Source organism: Tenrec ecaudatus, chromosome 12, assembly GCF_050624435.1.
Source record: "Tenrec ecaudatus isolate mTenEca1 chromosome 12, mTenEca1.hap1, whole genome shotgun sequence".
Taxonomy (NCBI): Eukaryota; Metazoa; Chordata; class Mammalia; order Afrosoricida; family Tenrecidae; genus Tenrec; species Tenrec ecaudatus.
In genome coordinates, this window is record NC_134541.1 from 101,676,200 (window position 1) to 101,699,447 (window position 23,248).

The 23,248-nt window shown below is 49.8% G+C and overlaps 1 protein-coding gene across 1 annotated transcript in view; it reads left to right on the top strand.

Moving 5' to 3' along the window:
- Positions 1–216: 216 nt before the first annotated feature.
- TVP23A (trans-golgi network vesicle protein 23 homolog A) overlaps positions 217–23,248 on the top strand; it is a 34,621-nt gene continuing 11,589 nt past the window's right edge. Inside the window, exons 1-2 of the mRNA XM_075528024.1 lie at positions 217–225; positions 521–600. Coding sequence (XP_075384139.1) covers positions 217–225; positions 521–600 — 89 coding nt within the window. The remainder of the gene's footprint in view (positions 226–520; positions 601–23,248) is intronic.

A 23,248-nucleotide genomic window follows, 5' to 3' on the forward strand; every position in this document is an offset into this window, starting at 1 on the left:
CTATTCCCTGCGAGCCCCTGGTGGGGTGGGCCTGGATCGTCACTTCTCTCTCCCCCTGGAACCGACCCCACCTTCCCCGCGATTGCGCTCTGGGCCCCGAGCACCTCACGCCCACCCCACCCCGCGCGGTGGCGGTACCTCTGGGTGTCTGCCGTGACCCCCACCGGCACCTGAGGGGAGCTGAGCCTGAGCCTGGGCTCCAGGTGGGCCCGGAAGATGAAGCAGGTAGGGATGCGGGGCCTGGGATGCTGGGCGGAAGGCTGGAGGCGGGGAGGAGCCTGCGGGCATCAGCGAGGAGGAAGAGGAGGAGGAGGAGGGATGCGCGGAGATGGGAGACTTGGGCTGGGCCCCAAATGGCACCTGCTGAGGGCCAGCTGGGCCTGGTCAGGCGGGCGGAGAGGGCCCAGCAGCTCTGAGGGACGGCTTGGGAGCCCAGCAAGATCTGCCCAGGGCGTGCCGGGCGGGTGGCACGTGCAGCTGCCTATGGGGGCGCCCGCCAGCGTTGATCCCCACCCCCCAGGCCCTGGTGGATGACACGGAGGATGTGTCTCTGGACTTTGGCAGCGAGGAGGAGCTGGCCTTCAGGAAAGCCAAGATCAGGTAGGCCCCCCACCCCCGGGGGGGGGGAGGGACAACTGGGGAGAGATCAAACCAGGCCCTGCCCACCTGTGTGCTGAGAGTGACATTGAACAAGCCCACCGTTGGTGACACAAGCCCATCATAGCATGTACATTTCATGTGATGCACATTGAAGGGAGCAGATAAACAAAGGGTCCCTGGAGAATTGGGGGGTGAGTGGTGTTTGGAGGGTGATGACCGAGAGGGCCCTGGGGAGGGCCCCTCAGAGCAGCCTGCGTGAGGGCAACGGGCAGCCATGGGAGAGTGTTCCCAGCACATGTCACACAGCAGGTGCAAGGTCCAGAGAATGGGCACTGGGGCTGGAGGGTGTGAGTGGGGACATCGTGTCTGGGTTAAGTCCCCTGCCTATCTGACCCCATCAGCACCCAGGCCCCAGGAATGACCAGCCCATGCCACTGCTAATGGCCCAGGCGGCAGCCACATCTAGGCAGCAGGCGTGAGGCCTGGCTCCTGCTTTTCACCTTCCGATGGTCACCCCCAAAATGGGAGCCTTTGGATGGTGGTCTCTGAGGAAGACGCTCCAAGAGTAGAGGGATGCTGGGTGAACAGTCCTATGGAACGTGGAACTCGGGCCTGTGTTCGCTAGGTCTGCCGTGAGCATTTCTGTGCACCCTGTCAGGCGGGGCTGGGGACAGGCAGCCTACAGGACCCGGCTGTGGTCCATGGGCAGCATGGAGCATGCTGGTCTCTCATGACATCCTGTCCAAAAGTGCATATGATGTAGTGTTGCCATCCTCGCTCAGCGGAGCATTCTGGCTGTACTTCTTCCCACACAGCTTGTGTATCCTACTGGAAACCCGAGGTCCCCTCAAGACTCTTCGGCAGCTCCATGATTCGAAGGCCTCCCTGTTCTGGTCTTCTTATTCATTGTCTGCATGCTGCAGTTTCAAACCTCTTTTTGCTATGCCTGTGGAGCAGGACTGGTAGCAGCTCCTAAGCTGTGACATCCCAGAATGTCCCACCAGTCATGGTCAGTGGTCCCCTGGGGGCATAACTTCCCATTGAGAGCCATGGGTGGGGAGAGGGTGACAGGCATGCCGGCAGCAGAGAGAACCCAGTGTCTTAACTGCTCAGTGGCCACAAGCTCAGGCAGCTATTCCACTGAGAGCAGACATCCTGGAGGAAGTGGTGGGGCAGCTGAGGCAGGAGGCAGGCAGGCGTTTGCTGGCCTTGAAGGATCCTCAGAGGGAACCGACCATGCCAATTCTGTGCCGGGGGGTGAGGCTTGTTTACGCAGGTGGCCTGTGCAGAGGCTGGGCTGGACCCTTGCTGGAAGCTCCAGCAAAGCTGGAAATGTGCTGAATCTGCAGGTCATGTGTGAGCACTTGGAGCATGGCTGGTGGTACTAGGAACTGAGACACTCGTTTTACTTCCCTTTCCTGGATCAAAAAGAACCTAGCCACATATGGCCATCAGACCATGCAGGGCGGGTTCCGAGTCAGGCTTTGTTTTGAGGCCAGTAGGTCACCCTGCCTTATAGCCACCCTGTAGGACAGGGTAGAATTGCCCTCGTGGGTTATTAAAACTGCAACTCTTTACTGGAGTAGAAAGTATTTTCTGGAGTCAGAATTGACTCCATGGCAGTGAGTTTGGGTTTGGTTTGGGTCACCATGCAGGCTGTGTGTGAGCAAGGGCATGCTCAGAACCCCCAGAGTGGAGAATGGGGTATACGGGGCACTGTGGAAGCAGATGGCTGTGCTACAGGCTGAATTGGGCCCCCTTCTCCCCAACTCCCAAGATATGTTGAACCCCCCTGAAATCTTGCCTGAAATTAGGGATTTCTCGGTTATGTTCTTGTGAGCTGCTTAGTGGTGGAATGCCGTAGCCCGAATCATGGTGTGGTTATGAACAGCAGCAAGCACAAATAGAGCCTGGGAGGATTGCCACCTGAGGGTTGTTAAGGAACCAGGAGCCTGGGTCCTCATGCTGAATGAGAGGAGGCTCGGCCCTGAAAGCAGACAGAATGAGTGCCTCCCCCTGGAGCCCATGCCCTGGGTTACCAGGAACCCTGGTAGCACAGTGGTTACATGTCAGGCTGATAATCACAAGGTCAGTAGTTCAAAACTACCAGCTGCTTGGAGAAAGAAGAGGCTTTCTATTCCTTTAAAGAGTTATAGTCTTGTAAAGCCATATGGGGCAGTTCTACCCTGTCTTATAAGGTCACTATGGGTTAATATCAATTTGGTGGCAGTGAGTTTTTTGTTGTTTTGTTTCAGTTCCCTTGCTGTACCCGTAGGCAATTATCTATCCAATTACTGTCTATGAACCTACCTATCCTGGATTTCATAGACAGAAAATCATACAAAACACAAACAGGAAGTAAGTAAACAAACAAACCACCAACAAGACGAACTAGACAAAAACATAGAAAAACCTCAATGGAAAAGAAAGCAGAAAATATTAAAACTGGAAACAACTTTAAAATGGGTCAAAAGAGACAACAAAGATAAGGTGTTATATTTTAATCTAACCACATCTGCCATAATGAACTTGGCCGTGCTCTCAGAGAGCAAAACTGTTCATATCCCTGGATGAAGTCAGAGGGGATTCACTGGAGGGTTAATCAATGCAGAGACTCCGCAATGGGTTTTCGGTTTCGTCTGTTATCCATTACCTTCTGCAAGCCAGGTATTTCTAATTCAAGCTCTTGATACCATGCCCTCCTTTGACTTTAGATTTTATTATCTCCCATCCTTGGGCCACAAAGGCTGGTATGTGTTTCTTCCATGTGGACTTAGCTGATGTCTCAGAAGTCTGGTGCTTTGGATCAAAAAAAAAAATGCCTCCAGACTCACTGTGGGTTTTTCTGAGACTGTAACTGTTTATGAGAGTAGAAAGCCCAGTCTTTCTCCCAAGGAGCTGCTGGTGGTTTGGAACTGCCGACCATTCTGATCACAGCCCAATGCATAACAACTACACCACCAGGGTTCCTAGCACTTTGGATACAAAACTTTTCTTTGGATACAAAACTTTGTTTCTCAAATAAAATCGTTACATTGAATTGAAAAAGTTATACTGAATGAAAAAATAACAGTAGCAAACAACTAGCTCTTTTTATATGCAGGCAAAAATCTAAAGATAGAATTCATTGAACTTGCTAGCCTATAAAAGATCACTCCTTTAGCTTTGCTGTCATTGTCAGGCGCCCCTGACTCGGTCCTGTCTCAAAGTGACCCTCTGTGTAACAAAAGAGAACACTGCTCCATCTCGTGCCCCTCACAGTTGTTATGTTTAAATGCACTGTTTCAGCCACTGTGTCAACCATCTTACTGAGGGTCTCCCTCCTTTTTGGCTGCCCCTCTACTTTACCAAGCGTGATGTCCGTCTCCAGGGATTGACCTCTTCTGACAACTATCCAAAGTACAGAAGACAAAGCCTGTCCATCCTTGTTAGGGTCCTTCAACCTCCTAGCCTCTAACGGAGCAAAGAGATCATTCTGAGGACTAAGGTGGCAATGACCCCAGCCATGTACCAAGTAGATGTTGTTGTAGTTAGGTACTATTGCGTTGGTAGGCACTATTGAATTGGCTCCAGTTCATAGCAACCCTGTGTACAACTGAATGAAACACTGCTTGGTCCCCTGCCAGCCTCAAAACAGTTGCTACATTTGAGTTCACTGTTGTGGCCACTGTGTCAGTCGATCTCCTTGAAGCCTCTTCTTTTTGGCTGACTCTCAACTTCACCAAGGACCATACCCTTCTCCAGGGACTGGCCTCTCCTGAGAACATGTTCAATAGTCTGTACTTCTTCCAAGACAGATCTATTCGTTCTGGGTATATTTGATAATGTTCGTGGCATAAAGTTCTTTGCCAATACGGTAACCCAAATGCATCAGTTCATTTTCCATTTTCCTTATTCCTTGTCAGGAGCCCTGGTGACAGATTGGGTTACTCATTGAGCTTCTAACTTCAAGGTGAGTGGTTCAAATCCACCAGTTGCTCTGCTGGAGAAAGATGAGTTTGCTCCTGTAAAGATTTAGTCTCAGAAACCTGAAGGGGCAGTTCTACTCTGTCCTATAGGGTGGCCATGAGTCAAAAGGGATTAGATAGCAGGGGACAGTGGGTATTCCTTGTTTGGCTTTAGCAGGCATATGGAATGATTGGAAGTATAGTGACTTGGGGCAGGCAAAGCCTTCGCTTTCAAAGTTACATCTTTGCTTTTTAAAACCTGAAAGAGGTATTTTGCAGCAGATTTGCCCAGTGCAGCCTGTCACGAATTTCTTGACTGCTGCTTCATGAGTGCTGACTATAGCTCCAAGTGCAACGGAATCCTTGCCAGCTTCGATAGTTTCACATTCATCGTGATATTACTTATTTTCTAATTGTGAGAATTTCTATTTTGTGCATATGGAGGGGTAGTCCACACTGCAAGCTGTCGTCTTTGATCTTCATTAGTGAGTGTTTCAGATCTCCCTTGGCTTTCAGTATACACGATTGTGAGTCATCTTCAGGGCCTGATGCTGAGCTGTGCTTCACATCATCCACTATCCCAGATTATTTGCTCGGCTTACAGGTGGAAGGTTGTTGTGGTCGCGTGCCATTGAGTAGGTTCCGACCTATAACCACCCTACGCACAACAGAACCATCCTTAAAATTGTTCCTGCGCTTGATCCCATTGCTGCAGCCACTGTGACAATCCATCTTGTTGAGGGCCTTCCTCAGGGTCGCTGCCCCTCCAGTTTACCAAGCATGGCATCCTTCTCCAGGGACTGGGATTTCTTGACAACACGGCCAAGAATGTATGAGATGAAATTGCACCAACGTTTCGCCTCTAAGGAACATTCTTGGCTATACTTCTTCCAAAAGATGTGTTGGTTCTTTTGGCGGTCCATGGTTATTTCCATGTTCCCCACCAGCACCATAATTCAATGCATCAATTCCTCTTCACTCCTTTTTATTCATTGTCCAATTTTCACATGCATAGGAGGCGATTGAAAATATCACGGCTTAGGTCAGGCACACTTTAGTCCTCAACCTCACAGCCCTGCTCTTCAACACTCTAAAGAGGTCTTGTGCAGCAGATTTACCCAATGCAATGTGTCATTGATCTCTTGATTGCTGCTTCCATGAGCATTGATTGCGGATCCAAGCAAGACAAAATCCTTGACAACTTCAATCTTTTCTCCCTTTGTCATGTTGTTACCTACTGGACCAGTTATGAGGAATTTTGTTACCTTCCCATTGAGTCAGAATCCACTCTGAAGGCTGCAGTCCTTGTTCTTCATCAGCAAGTGCTTCCAGTTCTCCTCACGTTCAGCGAGCAAGGTCGTGTCATATACACATTGCAGGTTGCTAGCAAGCCTTCCTCCAATCCTGACGTCACATTCTTCATCTCCTCCAGCTTCCTGATGATTAGCTCGGCACGCAGATTGCATAGGCAGGATGAGAGGATGCACCCGGACACACCCCTTTCCTGAGTTTAAGCCATGCTGTCCTCCCTTTGTTCCGCTTGAACGACTGACTGCCTCTCGGTCTAGGTACACGTTTTGCATGAGCACAATGAAAGATTCTGGATTTTCCATCAACTCTGTGGCAGCAAGTTGGGGTTTTGGTTAATGTGTCTCTGAAGGAGCCCTGGCGAGGTTTGGACTTTTCATCCCAAAGTCTCTTGGGGAATCTGCTCCCATAGAAGCTGTCACCTTGGAGACTGTCCTACAGGGTCACGGTGAGGCCGATCAACAATAGTTTTTACCGTTTCCCTTAATACATTTGGCTTCTTCATTCATGCCACCTCAAAACTACAGCCGTGGAGTCCCTGAGGGGCTCCAATCATGCTCCTCTGAAATGTTCTTTGGGTTTAAGGCAAATAAAGAAGCCGGAAGGGGCAAGATTAGGGCTGTAGGGGACTGGGTCAGGTTTCTCAACGAATGCCTCCTGGCCGCCCTGGCTGCCTTTGGGAAATGATCAGGTGCAATGGTGGGTGGGTGGGTGGGGGGGGAATTCCTTGGCACACTTTATTGGCCTTTTCTCACCAATGCAGTTTTTGTTCTCCTTAAAACATCTTCATAATGAGCTCCCGTGACCATGCTGTGTCCTTCAAGAACATCTGTCAAGGTTATCTTCCCTCTGGCATTCAGGAAAACCACCATTGCTGTGCCTTCTGAGTTCCTTACCTCCTCCATGCCTCGGCTGCCCCGGGCCCCGCAGATCCGCTGGGAAGCCACTGCCATGGGTGGGTCTTTTTTATGAAGGCATCCTCACAAGGCTAAGACAAGTGCTTTGCTGAAAGGACTTACCTGCAGCCATGCACTCTGACAGCTGGTACGTGTGTAAGCACGTTTATGTGCATGCTTATGTGCATGCATGAACTGGCATCCGGTAACAATGCTTTTGGACTTGTTTCAACCAGTCTTCCCTCAGTTCCTGGAGCCTTGTTTTTCATCGAGGCTGTCAGTGCAAATCGGACTTCTTCCTGCAGTGCCAGCAGTTCATGGCCATATGCCACGTTCTGAACATTGACACCTTCTTTTCAGTACAGCGGTTCTGCATCCCTTCCTTGAATGCTTCTGGTGCCAGTCAGTGTTACGCCTAGAATCCCTCTGCTTTGAAACTTTAGGCTCGAAGGTCCCCTTCGGGCCTTTCAGCTGCGAAATGCTGAGCAAGTTCTTCCCATGTGGTTTTCTAACTCTCGAACTTTGCACATTTCATTTACTTTGTCTTTTCCAGCTGATCTTTGAAATCTTATGTTCAGCTCTTTTACTTCATCATTTCATACTACACACACACACACACACACACACACACACACACACACACACACACACACACACCCCACCGCACCAATCACTTCAGCTACTCCACATTCAAGTGTTGAAAAGCAAGGATGTTACTTTGAGGACCAAGGCATGCGTGACCCAAGCATGGTAGTTCCATTTGCCTCATATGCATGTGAAAGTTGGACACTGGCTGCAGAAGACTGAAGAAGAATCGATGCAGCTGAATTGTGGCGCTGGAGAAGAAGATTGAAAGAGTCATGGGCTTCCAAAAGAACCAACACATCTGTGTCGGAAGCAGTACAGGCAGGGGATGGCGAGACTTTGTCTCGTGTGCTTTTGCAATGTCACCCATCTGGAAAGGCCAGGGCGACACTACACTTGGGAAAGTGGTTGCACAGCCTCTTCTGATGTCACTTTGATTCCCCCCCATCTTTAAAATGTTCATTTTCATTGATTTATTGTAAGCTGTTTTATTGGCATCCACTTCACATGTCCCACAATTTATTTGTTCAGTCATATTAAGGAGATTTGGGCCATCATCCCCACAATCCATTTCAGAACATATCCTTGTCCTGCTGCTCGTTCCCCATTTTCTGCCGTCCTCCTCCCCTGCCATGCCTCCAGCTGGTTACTGCCTCGATAGCTCCGCCTCTCCTGGATTTCATACCCGGGAAATGATGCTACCCTTTCGTTCTTTCGTCATGATCAATGCCCTTGATTGCTCGCTCACTGCCATGGAGTCCATTCTGACGCAGGGACTTGAGAGGACAGAGAAGGACTGCCCTTGTGGGCGTCTGAGACTATGAATCACAAGGGCGTCTGAGACTATGAATCGCAAGTAAGTTTAAAAAAAGAGAGAAAGTTTATGAGGAAGGGGGTAGCGGGGAGGGAGGGGGAAAAAGAGGAGCTGATGCCAAGGGCTTAAGGGGATAGCAAATGTTTTGAGAATGATGAGGGCAACGAATGTACAAACGTGCTTCACACAATGGATGTATGTATGGATTGTGATGAGTTGTATGAGCCCCCAATAAAATGATATTTTTAAAAAAGAAAAACCTTAAGTAGAAACTTTTATCGTTACCCCCCGCCCCCCACATGTCCTTGATAATTTCCCACAACTCCTGTGGTCTTTGCTAATTACTGTTCAATGCACCAAACCTGTTCTTGAGCTGGGCTCTAAATTCAGATGCGACAGACTCAAGGTTTAACTCTGGGCTCTCGTGGGCTTGTTTACATTTCCGTGAGCTTAAACTTGACCTTGCATACGGGCAGTTGGTGATCTGTCCCTGGCCTTGTTCTGACTTACGATCGTGAGTTTCTCCATTGTTTCCTTCCACAGACGTAGTCCACTTGATTCCTGTGTTGTCCGTCCGGTGAGTTCCACGGGTGTAGTTGCCATTTGTGTCGCTAAAAAGAAGGATTTGTAATGCAGGAGTTGGGTCTTGCGCATCCTATCACGAAGTCTCCAGGATCATTTCTATCACTAATGCCATGGTTTCCAACTATTGATCTTTCTATTTTCCTATCTCAGTCAAACCAGTGACTATCAACGCATCTTGAATGCATGTGTGATCAATTTCAGATGACAGAGGGTAACAAAAACCCTCCATTTCTTCATCTGTAGCATTAGTGAGTGGCGTGTAAATGTGAACAATCGCCCTGTGAGCACATGGATATTCCATCTCATCCCTGGCAGATTTGTACTTCAAGACAGACCGGTAAATGTTCTTTCTGTAATGAATTGACACCAGCCATTTATCTCCAATGTGTCATTTCCGACATAGTAGACCATCTATATGATTGTCTGATCCAAAATAGCCACAGTCAGGTCGTTTCAGCTCACTAATGCCTAAAACACTGCTATGTAGGGGTTCCGTTTCATGTTTTATGACTTTCACATTTCCTAGATTCATACATTGTACATTTGACCGTCCAAATAGTAATCGATGCTTTGCGGCGCCTCTTCTCATTGTAAATTGCGCCCCAGCCCCAGAGAGAAGGTCTGAGAGCTTTGCTACGTTCCCGTGTGAGGAGGCAGCTCTTCTCTGGTCATATTTTGAATGCCTTCCCACCCAAGGGCTCGTTCTCTGGCACGCCACCAGACAAGGCTGCTTGTCATGTGCTACGCATTTGATTTTCACTGGCTGGCCAACACTTTTTAGAAGTAGATAATTCTACTGATACTAGTGTCAGTTTGAGGTCAAAGAATTGAGACAGAGTGTTTGAACGCGTTGGCCAGGGTCGCACAGCGGCTCATTCGCAGGGCGGGGATTTGAACCCCTAACTCTGGAGGTAGAGTCAGTATCTGACATTACGCTCTGCTCCGGGGCAGGCGCTCACACAGGGAGAGGATTTTGTGAGACCCACAGTGGGATTTCCATCTCATGCTTCCCTGGGGGTACTTTGGGGTGTCCTTTGCCATGTGCAGACCAGACTGCAGAATCGCCCCAATTGTATCAGGTGGGGTTTCTCAATCACCCAGGGCTGGATCCTCCTTGGTTGTGAGGGATGGGCTGTGTTGACTGTTTAACGGGCACCAGGTGCCAGGAGCCCCTGCCCTCAGCGTGTCAGCCGAAAATGGCTTCAGATGCTGGCAAATGCCCCTGGGCGGGGAAATTGCTTCTCCGTGAGAACTCTGATTTAGATGATTGTTTATCTTTCACAATTGGCTCTGGGTCAGTACAGTTAGCCCCAGAGGGTTTGTGGAGTACCTGGAGTGCCTCTGTACATTACGTGACGTAGGTGCAAGAGAAGCTCGGAGGTTGGGGGACAAGGAAAGGGACTGTGGGGATGATGGTCTGATAACTGTTATCTTCTGGGAAATAGTGTAAATGCATCTTTAATTCTCTGTCTGTCTGTCTCTCTTACACACACACACACACACACACACACACACACACACACACACCACCTCCACCACCACCACCATCACCACCACCCTCATGTGCCAACACATCAAGAACTGTAGATTTTCATTGTCCCTATTCCAGGAGGTCGGGTTTGTACCCCCATCTCAGACCCCATCTCCAGTGTCTTTGGGGCTCCATTCATGCTGCCTCTCAATCCTCTAAAATTTGTTTGAAAACCATGGAAATAGGTCAGCACAAGCAGGTCTCACCAGCTCCGATTGCTTAATTTTTAAGGAAGGCCCTTGATAACTAGCAGAATCAGGGAACTAGACAGATTTCAGTTCTCTTTGATTAGTGCACAACATTACATATTTTGAAATTAACTCCTTGTGGCTACCGACCGTAACTTCCCTTTATTTCTGTTTCCTTTTGACGGTAAATTGGGTGCCTTAGTCGAGTCACTGAAGGGAGATTTCTGCTGAACTGGAGCCCACCCCATCTGAGAGGGCCTTTGGGGACTGGCCGGGCTCCTGCATGTCTGCAATGGGGCAGCAGTCTGAGGGCAAGGCCTCTGCAGGCTTCATCCACTCATTCGCTTACTCAGGGTTTCCTCAATCCAGCACTATGGGCATTTGGGTCAGTCTGTGGTTGGGGCAGCTCTGTGTCCTGGAGGTGCCTGTCCTCTCCTCACCAGAGGCTAGTAGGAACCAACTAGATATGTGTCCCCAGTTTGGCCAGGTATTTTCAGGGTCAAGTGCATCATCATCCTTGTCTGACACCTAATGTGTTATCTCTCGTGTGTCCATCCACTTACTTATTAAATCCACACAACTTGTGATGCCCTTTGTGTGCCAGGCGCTGTCCTAGGGCCACAGGAAGAACCAGACAGGCCCGTCCCTGCCCTCTTGGAGATGTCATTTCAACTAGGGAGGAAAAAGGAAAGCATATGAGGGGACTTCAAAAAGCTTATGTAAAAATAAAATGAAAAGATAGTGGAATTTTTCCACAAACCTTTCTGAAGTCCCCTCATACAAGCAACTACATGAACAAGGTAATCTCAGACAGTGGTAAGTGTCATAAAGGAGAATGTGGCAACAAGGGGTCCAGGGAGGAACTCAGAGGAGACGTCCTGAGTAAGAGGGAAGGAAGCAGCTCTGGGAAGATCGTGAGAAGAGAGTTCCAGGCAGCGGATACAGCACATGCAAAAGCCCTGTGGTGGGTGGTGCACTGGGGGCTTGTCAGAATCGGGCCCCAGTGTCAAAGTGGGAGAATGAGATAAGTGATCCTACAGCTTTGGCAGGGCCAGGTTCATGTGGAACTTTGAAGATCAAGATGGGGATTATAAAGGATTCCATCATCTACGTTTGATGAGCAATCTCTGGAGGGATTGGGGCAGGGAGAGGCATAACCTGATGGACAAGAAAACACCGTGTCTGACTGCCAGGTGGCCTGAAGGGCAGTGTGAAAGCTGTTCAGAGGTCGCCAAGGGGCCAGGGTAGGAAGTACAGGCGGTCTGGGCTGGCAGAACCCCCGGGGTAGACCAGGAGCTTGGCAAGGGTTGACTTTTGTCCAGATCCTATCTGCTTCCTATCTGGGACCTCTGCGAGTTGAAAGAGGTGGCTGAAGGTGGTGGGTGTCAGGTGCAGGCTAAGGCTTCCTTGGTATCCGCAGAGGAGTTCACAGCTGTGGGCTCCATCCCTGGAGAGGCTGATTGAGCAGGCATACAGATGATACAGAAAGCTGTGATTCCAGCTCTCTCCCTGGGTGCTTAGCATGTTCGGCTCGGCTGTCCACCTCTGGGTAGGTTGGGAATGCTTACACCGGTTCAGTGACGGGTGTGGGTCCGTACTTTCATGGGGGCATAGTGTATGTACATTCAATTATTGGGTTCTAGAAAGTTGTAGCAAACACTGAATTAGCAAATGTGGAACCATTGCTGCTGGAGTCATCCTTGTGTGAGCTTCTGCAAGCCTGTGGTCACAACATCAGTTGACCAGCAGAGAACCCTACTATGTGTTTGTTTCCCTTTAAAGATGCCGTATGTCTCTACATTGCAGTTTGAATTCATTGAATTCATAGCCAACAATGCTTGAGCAAAGCTTGCCTAGCGAACAGGAATTTTCTCAGTAAGTCACATCATGGCCTTCTTGCCCTTTCCAACACTAGACAGCACTTCAGCAGTGTGGGGGTGGGGCTGGGGGGCATTTTAACAAGGGAGTCATCAACAGAGAGCATAACGGCGTCACAATGTGTACTGAAGAGACCAGGAAAGGTCACTTGTTTACAGTGAGGGCTGAAACAGGAAGGCAGAGCATCGCTTTATTTCACCTTACCTGGGAACGTGCGCCTTGGGTGACTCAAAGTTTTCATTTCTCTGTGCAGGCCCACAAATGACGAGGAAGGCTCCGTGAGTGCTGATTGGATCAGTCTTCTGTCAATTCCCAGAGCCTTGCTTTTCACCAGTGCCGTCAGTGCAGCTTGAGCTTTGTCCTTCAGTGCCATTGGTTCTCGATCACATGCTACCTCCTAAATGATTGAGTGTCTGGCTTTTTGGGGGGGGACAGTGACTCTGTGTGGTGCTTTCATCTTTTCGATGCTTCCTGCATCATTCCGTGTTGTGTTCATACCCCCAAAACCAAGCCCACTGCCAACCAGTCTATTCTGACTCAGAGCGACCCTCGGTATGGTGTCCAGGACTGTACGTCAGGCAGCCTCATCTTTCTCCCATGGAGCAACAGGCGGATTTGTACCCCCGACCTTGTGGTTAGCAGCCTGATGCCTAATCCACAGCGCCGCCCCGTATCCTCCCAGGCTTACATGTTCTCTTCACTTCTTACCATTGAGAAATGTTGAGTGCCTTCATCCCTTGTGGGTTTCTAACTCTACGTCTTTGCGCATGTCTTTATTGTACTTTATGGAGCCCTGGTAGTGTAGTGGTTACAGATTGGGCTGCGAGCCTCACGAGCGGCAGTTCAAAACCACCAGCAGCTCTGAGGGAGAAAGACTGGGCTTTCTACTCCCGTCATCAGTTACAGCCTCAGACATTCTCATGGGTTTTGAGAATTGAGTCGGCATTGACCCGTTGGCAGTGAGTTTATATTTTACTTTGTCTTCTCAGGACAGCCTTTGAAATCTTTTGTTTAATTCTTTAACCTGATTATTTCTCCCTCTTGCTTTAGCTATGTCATGTTCCCGAGCAAGTTCAGGATCTCTTCTCCATGCATTTGGGGCTATCCTTACTTTCCTGCCCTTTGAATGATCTTTTGCTCTCTTCGTGTGTAGGGTCGAGTGCATGTGCTCTACTGCGGTCTCTAAGTTCAGGTGGGATCTACTCAAGGTCATACTTTGGCCCTTCTGGCTTGTTTTCATGTTCTTCAGTTTGAACTTGAACTTACCACTGAGCACTGGATGGTCTGCTCTGCATTTGGCCCCTGGCCTTGTTCTGACTGATGAGATGGAGTTTCTCCAGTGTCTCCTTCCACCAATGGAGTCGTTCTCAGTTGTGCGTGTTCCATCCAGCACGGTCCACGAGTATAGTCACCAGTTACGCTGTTGAAAAGGGCATTGGCAACGATGAAGTCTTGCAAAGTTCTGTCATGAAAACTCCAATGCCGCCCAGTCACTAAGACCGTGGTTGCCACCAGCCGCTGGTCTTTCTTTGCTTTTGTGTTTTGGTCACCAGGAATGATCAATACATTTTGACTGTTTGGTTGATCAATTCCAGACTATAGAATTGGTAGAAATCTTCAATTTCTTCATCTTTGGAATCAGTGGTTGTTGCATAAACGTGAGTAATAGTAACTGGTCTTCCTTGTAAGTACATAGCGGTTCCCCTGTCACACAGTGTCGCACTGCAGGACGGACCTTGGAATGCTCCTTTTGAAGAGGACGGCAATGCCATTGCTCTTCAGTGTCGCCTGTCAGCTCGGCTGCTGACCGTTTTGATTGTCATTCTTATACTCTTCATACTCTGACTGACGTGATCACTCACTTCTTTGTCTCCCTCAGCCTCTGCACCACCACCACCACCACTACTGCCACCCACCACCCACCTCCATATCACTACCATCACTCGCCACCATCATCACCATCACCCATCACCACCATCATCACCATCACCCACCAATACCACCACCACCACCTAGTACCACCCACTACCACCACCACTACCACCATCACCCCCCCCACCACCACCATGATCACCATCACCCACCAATACCATCACCACCTAGTACCACCCACCACCACCTCCACCACCACCACCACCTCTACCCACCACCTACTACCACCCAACACCACCACCACCTAGTACCACCCACCACCACCTCTACCCACCACCTACTACCACTCACCACCACCACCATCACCATCACCCCACCGGTAATGCCTCAGAGGGCAGGGCACTTGGACCCAGGTCTGCATGGTGCCTGGTAAATAGGAGGTGTCTAGTCATTGGGGTGCTATTGCTGTGAGCTCAGCCTATCAAGTTAATGGATTTCTTAAACGACTATGTGCATTGGTTGACTCTGAAACCGGTGTCCTTGAACAGTTTTGCAGGCGTGAGGGTTTTGAGTGCACCCGATCGGTCAGCAGTGGTGAAACACAAAGTGCCTTGCTGTCAGTGTGGTGGGACTTTTGGGCGGTTGATGAGACACTGCGTGGAAGGACAAGCTAACCTAGAGGGGAAAAAAGATCATTGTTTTCATGTCCCTGAGAGGACTTAAAAATCCCATTGTTTTAAGGAAACTCAAATTACAAGAAAGTCTCACAGATGACTCAAACTTACAAGAAAGTCTCACAGATGCACCAAGAATTAACCTATTGGAATCATTAGTCATGTTTGCTTTCTTTCCGTGTATGTATAGGCATGTGTGTATGTGTGTGCATTTCTTTGTGTGATGTGTGTGTGTGCCTGTAACCTATGTGTTTATGCACTCAAGTATGTATGTGTACGAATGTGTATGCATATGTGAATATTGAGGTCTGTCTCCTTAGGCGTGAGCCTGTTTGTCTGTGTTGTGACATGCTGTGTGTTAGGCCGGATGGGCTCAGTGAGAGCTCTTGAGGGTGGGAAATAAACATATGAAATATTTGCAACCATTAGGGGATACATCCTGATTCTAGAAACATTCAAATGGCATTTTAAAAAACAAAACAAAACAAAAAACCAGAAGGAAATAGCAGATTCCATGGATCTTACAGATGAGGAAGCAGAAACTGCTTTGAGCTAGGTAATAGGTCCTCGTAGTTCACCTACGAGCGAAGCTTTGACGTCTTCAAATCCTGGGTCACAGGGTGGGGTTTGCTTTCGGCTTCCAATGCACAGAGGCCCATGTTCCGAGTTAGAGTGAAGGCAGACAAGAATGTGGGGGTCCTACCTTCTTCAACCTCTCCCAGGTATCCCCCCGGTCTGAGCGCCATCCTCTTGCCTCCTGAGCGGTGACCCGTGGTCTCTGTGCTCGGAGCCTCCTGTTGAGAGGGGCAGCGCTCGTGCATGATCGCCTCTTCCCCCGACTTCATTGGACCACCTGGTTTCTTAAAAGAATCCAAACTGCCCTTGTCCTTCCAGCAATTCGAAACAGCCTAGCCACATTTCAGAAACAAAACGAAAACTCAAACTCAGTGTCATCAAGTCAATTCCGACTCATCTCAGACCCGTGAGGACAGGTTGGCTCTGCCCCTGTGACTGCCGGCCTTGCGTTTTGCTGCCCCATGCACAGCTCCTAATTCTCCAGGACCCCTCCTGGCCACACCTAGACGGGGGCGGTTGATGCAGAATGAAAACCCCACCGTTGGAGCGTCATCCAGTGCTGCAGAACAAGTTGGTCCTGGCTTTCAATAAAGCCTGTGCCTGCAGGTCTGGATCTGGGAGCAGCTTCGTGGGGTGGTTCTGGCCTAGGGTCTCACGGGGCTGCATTCTGAGCTGCTGTCACTGGAAGCAGGAGGAGCTGCCTCCATGGTGGCCCCAGCACAGCTGTCAGCTTCAGCCGCTCTCCACCTGGCTGCTCATGACATGGCAACTGGCTTCCCTCCGGAGAGAGTGCGGGAGAGACGGGCTGAGATGCAAATCGCTGTGTCTTATAGCCCATCTTGGAAGTGGCATGCCATCACTTGTGATGCACCCCACTGGTCACGCACACCAACCCTGGTCCACTGCGGAGGGGCTTGCACAAGGGGGAGAGTCCAGGGGCTGGTGACCCTGGTGGCCATCTTAGTTATGGGCTGGCTCTGCAGATCCCAGTCCACAAGAGGAGCAAATGCACGTGTGTGGACAGAGAGCCCACTGTGTGCCAGTCCTGTGGGTAGATCTTGGCTTTTCAGGCGAGAAACTGGCTCAGAGAGGTGGAGCCACTGTCTAAGGTCACCCAGTGAGCAGCAGAGTTGAAATTGAAATACAGTTGTTGCTTTCCCTAGACGGCTTTAAACATGATCACGGAGAGCTTCAAACATAACAAATGGAATAATGTGATGAATCCCAGGCGTCCAGGGCATCCATCCTCAGCAATGGTTAACTAACTCAGGATGAATCTATCCTGTAAGCCTGGTGGCATGGGTTAAAGTGCTTGGCTGCTCATTGCAAGGTCAGTGTTGCATGGCAGACAGATGTGGCAGCCCGCTTGTGTGAAGACGACCCACGGCAGACAGATGTGGCGGCCTGCTTGTGTGAAGACGACCGCCTTGGAAACCCTCTGGGACAAGTCAGCCCTGCCCTGTGGGTCAAGTGAGCCAGGGTCCACTCCACTGTTGATTCCCTTCCCTGCTGGACTGTTATTTTTGCCTCCGACCTCATCCTCTTATGTGGAAACGAGACCTGGACATCACTTCAAAGAGAAATTGGTCGGGGGAAGGGGACAAAAATGGAGGGTTCAACAGGAAATAAAAATAAAAGTTACTCCATGAAGACAAAATCCCAAACCCACCCTCCCGATCCCTTACCGTTCAGATGTAAGCACGAGTGGCTCTGGAAGGGAGGAAGAGTCGAGCTGAGGTGGGCATGGTGGCTCTGTGGCCTGCAAGTTCATCTCAGACATACGGACAAGAATGTTTCACTGTGGAGCTCAGAAGAGTTCTTTTCTTAGGAAGGTGTTTTATTGTGAATTAGGTGAAGGTGAACCGAGCAGATCATCAGTTTTGCAGTCAGCAATGAGTGCACATTTTGTTTCAACTCACCCTTTTAGAATTCTCTTAACGTACCATATCTTATTCCCCTGACCCCTAGTTCCCTCCTCCTGCTTCAAATAGCTTCACTGAGACGTAATGAGCACATCATGCCGGTCAGTAGCGCAGCCATATCACGAAGGCTGCGTAGCCATCACCAGAATCAGCTTTGGGACATTACCTTCCTTCTTGTGCCCACTGCTGCAGACTCCTCATTTCCTCCCACGTCCCCAGGTGGTCACCACTCCAGCTGCTGTCTTCATAGATGCATCCATCCTGACTTCCCTATACCGAAAAACATGCACAATAAAGACTCAGTCACAATGGCCCAATGAAACAGAGTGAAAATCTCAGTGGAAAAGAAAGTGGAAAATATGATACACCAGAATAAACTAAATGAGTCACAAGGGGGATCAAATGACAAGGTGTTACATTCCAGCCTATCTACAGCTGCTAAAATACACGTTACAGTGCTCTTTGTGTGACATTAAGGCTCCTCAAATTCCTAGATTGTGGTCAGTAGGGAATCACTGAAGAGTCAGTCCACTTAAGGACCCTGCAAATGGATTTAGGCTTCCATGACCACCCATAACGTTCCACAAACCAGGTGTTTCTAATGTAGGCTTAGCACTGTTCCCTCTTCTGGGTTTGGATTTTATTATCTACAATCCTTGGATCACACAGGCTGGTGTGCTTCTCCTGTGTGGACTTAGCTGACGCCTTATTTAGATGGATGTTTGTTTTGAGACAAGCCTCTGAGATGCGAGTTGCTTTTTTTCTGATATCGAGGCACCGCCTGATTTCTTCACCCCACAGTGGCCTCTTCAGGAGAGCAAGTACTGAGGAGGGCCATGTCACAAGAACGAATTGTTCTTATATTAGGACAATGATCAAGTAGGAGCTCCAAAAGTCCACTTCTACATCTATGGATTATATCTATCCCTGGCTCACTTTAGAGATACTATTATTTTATTAGAGAACATCATAAGTCATCCCCTTGGGACACGAGGTAATTCTAATGATTTCATGGTTATTTTAGTCAATGGTATAGAATTTAAAACGCTACTGGGAAAAGGAATTATACACGTGTAGGACATCTTTAAACTGTCATACATGTTTGTGTAGCTAGTGCCCCGTCACCCAAGTTTCGAAGCTGTACAAGTTAACAACTCATGCAGTGCTGTCTAGAAGCATTCATTTCTGAATGAATGCAGAGTAGAACGACAATACCATTTTCTCACTTTGAAAGACTAGAGCACTGACTCTCAACCTTCCTAATGCCCTGGCCCTTTCACACAGTTCCTCATGTTGTGGTGACGCCCCAACCATAACATTATTTTTGTTGCTACTTCATAACTATAATTTTGCTACTGCTATGAATCGTAATGTAAATATCTGATATGCAGGATGCATTCCCATTGTTACAAATTGACCATAATTAAAGCATAGTGATGAATCGCAAAAAACATATAATTCTATATTGTGAAATATTTGTTTCTAATTGCAAGTAAAGGAAATTTTGTCTTGAAGCATGGTGTAGCATGGGTAACAGTCTTCACGCCGTGTGTGGCGTATTTGCGTGTGGGCGGACCTGCCTGGACACGGATAGAGGAGTTGTGTCTTGGTTCCTAAGAGCATCGGAAATAAGCGTTTTCTGATGGTCTTCGGAAGCCCCTGTGAGAGAGGCTGAGACCACAGGTTGTGAACTGCTGGAATAGACAGTTCCCCAGCATCTCTCACTATCTCACCAGCATCCAAATTGTCGAATGGCTCTTAATTTTTTGTGTTATTTTCATGGTGCATGCGCTTGGATTAGAGTGGCAATAACATCAAAGCAGTGTGTGTTTCTTAGGGCCCTGCTCTCTCCTTCTCCTTCTACGTTCCCTTTGCTACCGAGTGTGGTTCTGCAGGGCAGCTCACCAGGCGGACGTTTGCCGGTTGCATTCCGGTACAGTGTCCTTTAGTACGGGGAGCGTCGCAGAAGTTGGTGGCATAAAAATGGCATGATTTTTTCATTCCATTGTTTTCTACAAACTTTTGGACGGACCCGGGTCGAGCCCCTTCTCCCGTACGTCTTGTGAATTGGAAGACAGGTGGAAGGGGCGATGAGGCCCAGGGCTGGGTTTCTTTTTCTGACGCAGGGGCTTCTGGTTGCCACGGAGCTGAGACCTGCCTCGTGCGACCCCCTGGCGTCGGAGGGGACTTGGGTTCCAGAGGGGTCTCGGTGGCTGGTTCCTCGAGGACCCTCTGGGTGGACTCCACCCCCCAAGCCCGGGGTTAGTAGGGGCAGGGGGGGGGTTGTCGTGTCCGTTGGCACCACGAGGGACTTACTCGCTAATGACTGGCACACTTATTGAGGGGGCCCTCGTGGTACAGTGGTTCCTTGGTGGGTTGCTAACGGGAAGGTCAGCAGTTTGAAAACCCCAGCCACTCCGAAGGAGAAAGAGGAGGCTTCTACTCCTGTGAGGAGTGACAATCCCGGAAACCCACAGACGCCGTTCTGCCCTGCTCTCCAGGGTCTCTGTGAGTTGGCATCGACTCGATGGCAGTGAGTCTGAGGCACGTTCTCTCCACCAGGCAGCACACTGAGCCCTTCCCCATGCTGCCAGCCTGCTGTCACCTTCATGCCAGTCCTCGGGGGTGGCGCTGGATTAGTTGCTTGCTTCTCTGAGCACCCTGGAGCCGAAGCTGATGAACTTGGCCCTGCCTTGTCCCTCTCCGACTCACGCTCACTCTGATTCCCGCACACCCACATCGATGACGGTGGAGATGTGTCTTTAAACAGAATCAAGAACAGAAACCAGAGGGGAATCAGCATGGCGACCAGAGGGAAGTTGACATCGTTATTCACTTCCACACGCAGACCTCTGCCAGGCTGACCTCGGAATGGAAACTCTGAGCCCTGAGTGGCTGCCACCTCGGTGTCCCGGACCCATCTCCAGGCCTGGGCTCGGACCAGGGAGTGGGAGGACTCACTGGCATGGGGAGCAAGCAGCTGGCATCTACCTTTCCGTCTGGGTCATAGACTTGGGGTAGGAGACTCAGACTGAGACCTATAGCTCCTCCTGGTCATTGCACACACACACCTCCACTGGTGCCCTGACAGGTGTACAGCGATCTCTCCTTTGGGGGGATGGGGGGCAGAGTCCCTGGTGGTACAGACTATGAAGTGTTCATCTACTAACCAAAAGGTTGGAAATTTGACTCTACCCAGAGGTACCTGCCAGGGGAAACCAGCCCCTAACAAATATTACGGGCCCGTAGTCACAACTGTACATCTGTACTATGTAAAGATTACAGTAAAGTCATAGAGAATGAGAGAGAGGAGAGAGAGTAAGATAGAGGAGGCAGACATGTTTCATGGTAGCATGCTTACTTCAGGCCCGCTTGGTGGTCCACGTGGAGATGGGAGAGGAGAGAAGGAGAGCGATTTATTTCTAACCAAGGCTCATGTATACTTGGGGTCATGCAAGCCCCCTGATCACGTCACAGAAGGGGCTGTATCATCGGCAATACAAAGTGGGAGGGGCACGATCTCGGGGTGTACACGCGCTATAGGAAGAGGAGGCATCAAGGAGACACATGTGACAAGATGGGCGGGTCCTAGATTCATGATGGCAGCCCAACCTTGATCGTCCTTGAGCTGGTGGTTTGACTTATTCACAGCGCCCCAGGGAAAGCCATCCACTGGCCTTAACAGCCGGGAGTGAGCCCCACCTACAGTGGGATCAACAGTAGCGTCTGATTGCTCTGGGTGGCTGAATGCCTTCAGGGAGATAACTTCTAAGCAGGGTGCTACAGGCTGGGGAAAAGCCGTTCCATCTCCCACAGGTACCCCGAAGCCAGGTCTGGCACTGTTGTAACAACAGAAGGACACGCCTGGCCATGCAGCAACCTCTCAGTGGTTAGAGTCCATGGCTGCAGCCCCAGTGTCCGTCCATTTCACCGAGGATCTTGCTCGTTTTGGTTGCCGTCGACTTTACCAAGCACGCGGCCCTTCTCCAGGGTCTCTCGCAACAACACGTCTGAAGTCCATGAAGAAGGCTCGCCCTCCTCGCCCCTAAGGTGCCCTCTGACTGTGCCCCCTCCAGGAAAGAGGGGGTCTGTTGCCCGTCCTCGGCACCTGCAGCTTTCTGGCCAGCACCTTCGTGCAAATGCTCCGATTCTTCTCGGGCCTGCCTTGTTCAAGGTGCAGCGTGGCCATCCATTTCTGAAGAACCAGAGTCCTTCTCTGACATGCGTGGGCTCACCACGCGTCACGCAGCTGTGCGTGTGTGTGTGCGTGTCGTTTCCCTAAGGCCTTCACTGCTTTGTGCTGGGTACTGAGTTTATTCTGCAAAGGGAACCCAGGTGTGCTCCTCCATTCTAAAGTGCAAGCGTTCCCGTGGGGGTCTTATTGCCATGTCAGTTCTGAGGGTTGGAGTAGGGCCCCCAGGGGACCCCACGATGCTGTAGCTCCCAGGGTCATGTTTGGGACAGTGAGGAGCTACTGTACCCAGTGGTAACTGAGTGATGGCAAATTGCCCTTTACTTCTTCTTAGCTGTTTCCCCCTTGCCTGTGGGCCCCCCTTCCTCCCAACGCGTTCACTCCCATGGCACTTCACTGTTAGCAGAGGCTTCCTGAGGGCTGGAGAAATGAGCGGGAACTTATTTTTTGGAATTGTCATTGTTGAAAATATATACACACCACACATACACCAGCGTAATAGTGTCTACACACACCATTCGGCAACACTAGTGACATTCTTCACATTGTGTGGCCATTGCCACCCTCCTTTTCGGAGCCCCCCCACGGTCCCCACTAACACAGACTCACTGCCCCACGGCTCTGATCGCATCTCTCAAATTGCTGTCATTAATTTGGTCCCATATGGTTCTGAAAGAGCCTGATACAGATAGATTTTTGAAAAAAAAACCACGAATTAAGCTAGACTATTGCTTGGTTTTAGGAAGGCTTAAGGGGACTTGGGGGGTTGAGGTTTACCGGTGATCTGAGGGCAGTAGTCTCAGGGGTTCATCCAACCTCCACGAGTCTAAAAGGTGTAGACTCCTTGAACATTTTAAACGACGCCCTACACTTTCCCCCTTCTGATCAGGATCCGTCTATGGAATCTTGAACCCAAAGCTGGGTAAAGGGAGCTGGGCGCCATCCAGTTCTGGTCTCATCACAGAAGAGGCTGTTGTTGGCGGGGGCCTTAGCCACTCGCTCCATTTCCTCTTCGACTCAGCGCTCATCTTCTGCGCTTGCTCCAGCGAGTTAGAGACGCGTTGTCATCTTGCATGGCCACTTGCAGGCGTTCGAGACCCCAGGCACCACCCAGTGACGGACGGACGGAGGAGGCAGAACAGAAGCACAACACATGCTATTAGGTCAAGTACGTGGGATGTCCCACCCGGCATTTTATTTTGATTTTCTTCTGGTTTATTTTTATAACCGTGGGAGGAAACATCTGTGTGGCAAAGGTCACCGTTAAAGAACGTCACGTCCAGGTTTTTCTCACTTTCACCCGTTTCAGAACTTTTGAGCGTTGTGAGTGAGTCAAACAGTAAGAAGAGGGAGCTTGCTTGCTGCCACCCATGAGCCCCTCATGCCTGGCATCGTGGGTGTTTGAGCTCGCAGAAGCCAGGGATGCCCAGGTCAATGCTACTCTCCCATTTTACAGATGCCCAAACCAAGGCATCTGCGCCCTGGTGGCGCAGTCATGACCACAGGTTCAGCAGTTCAGAACCACCAGGTGATCCTTGGGAGAAAGACAAAGCTTTCTACTCCCGTCCAGAGTCACAGGCTCAGACACCCACCGAAGCAGTTCTTCTCTGTCTTATAAGGTTGATTTGCATCATCATCGACCTGATCGCAGTGAGTTTGTTTTTTGTTTTAGAGACTAAG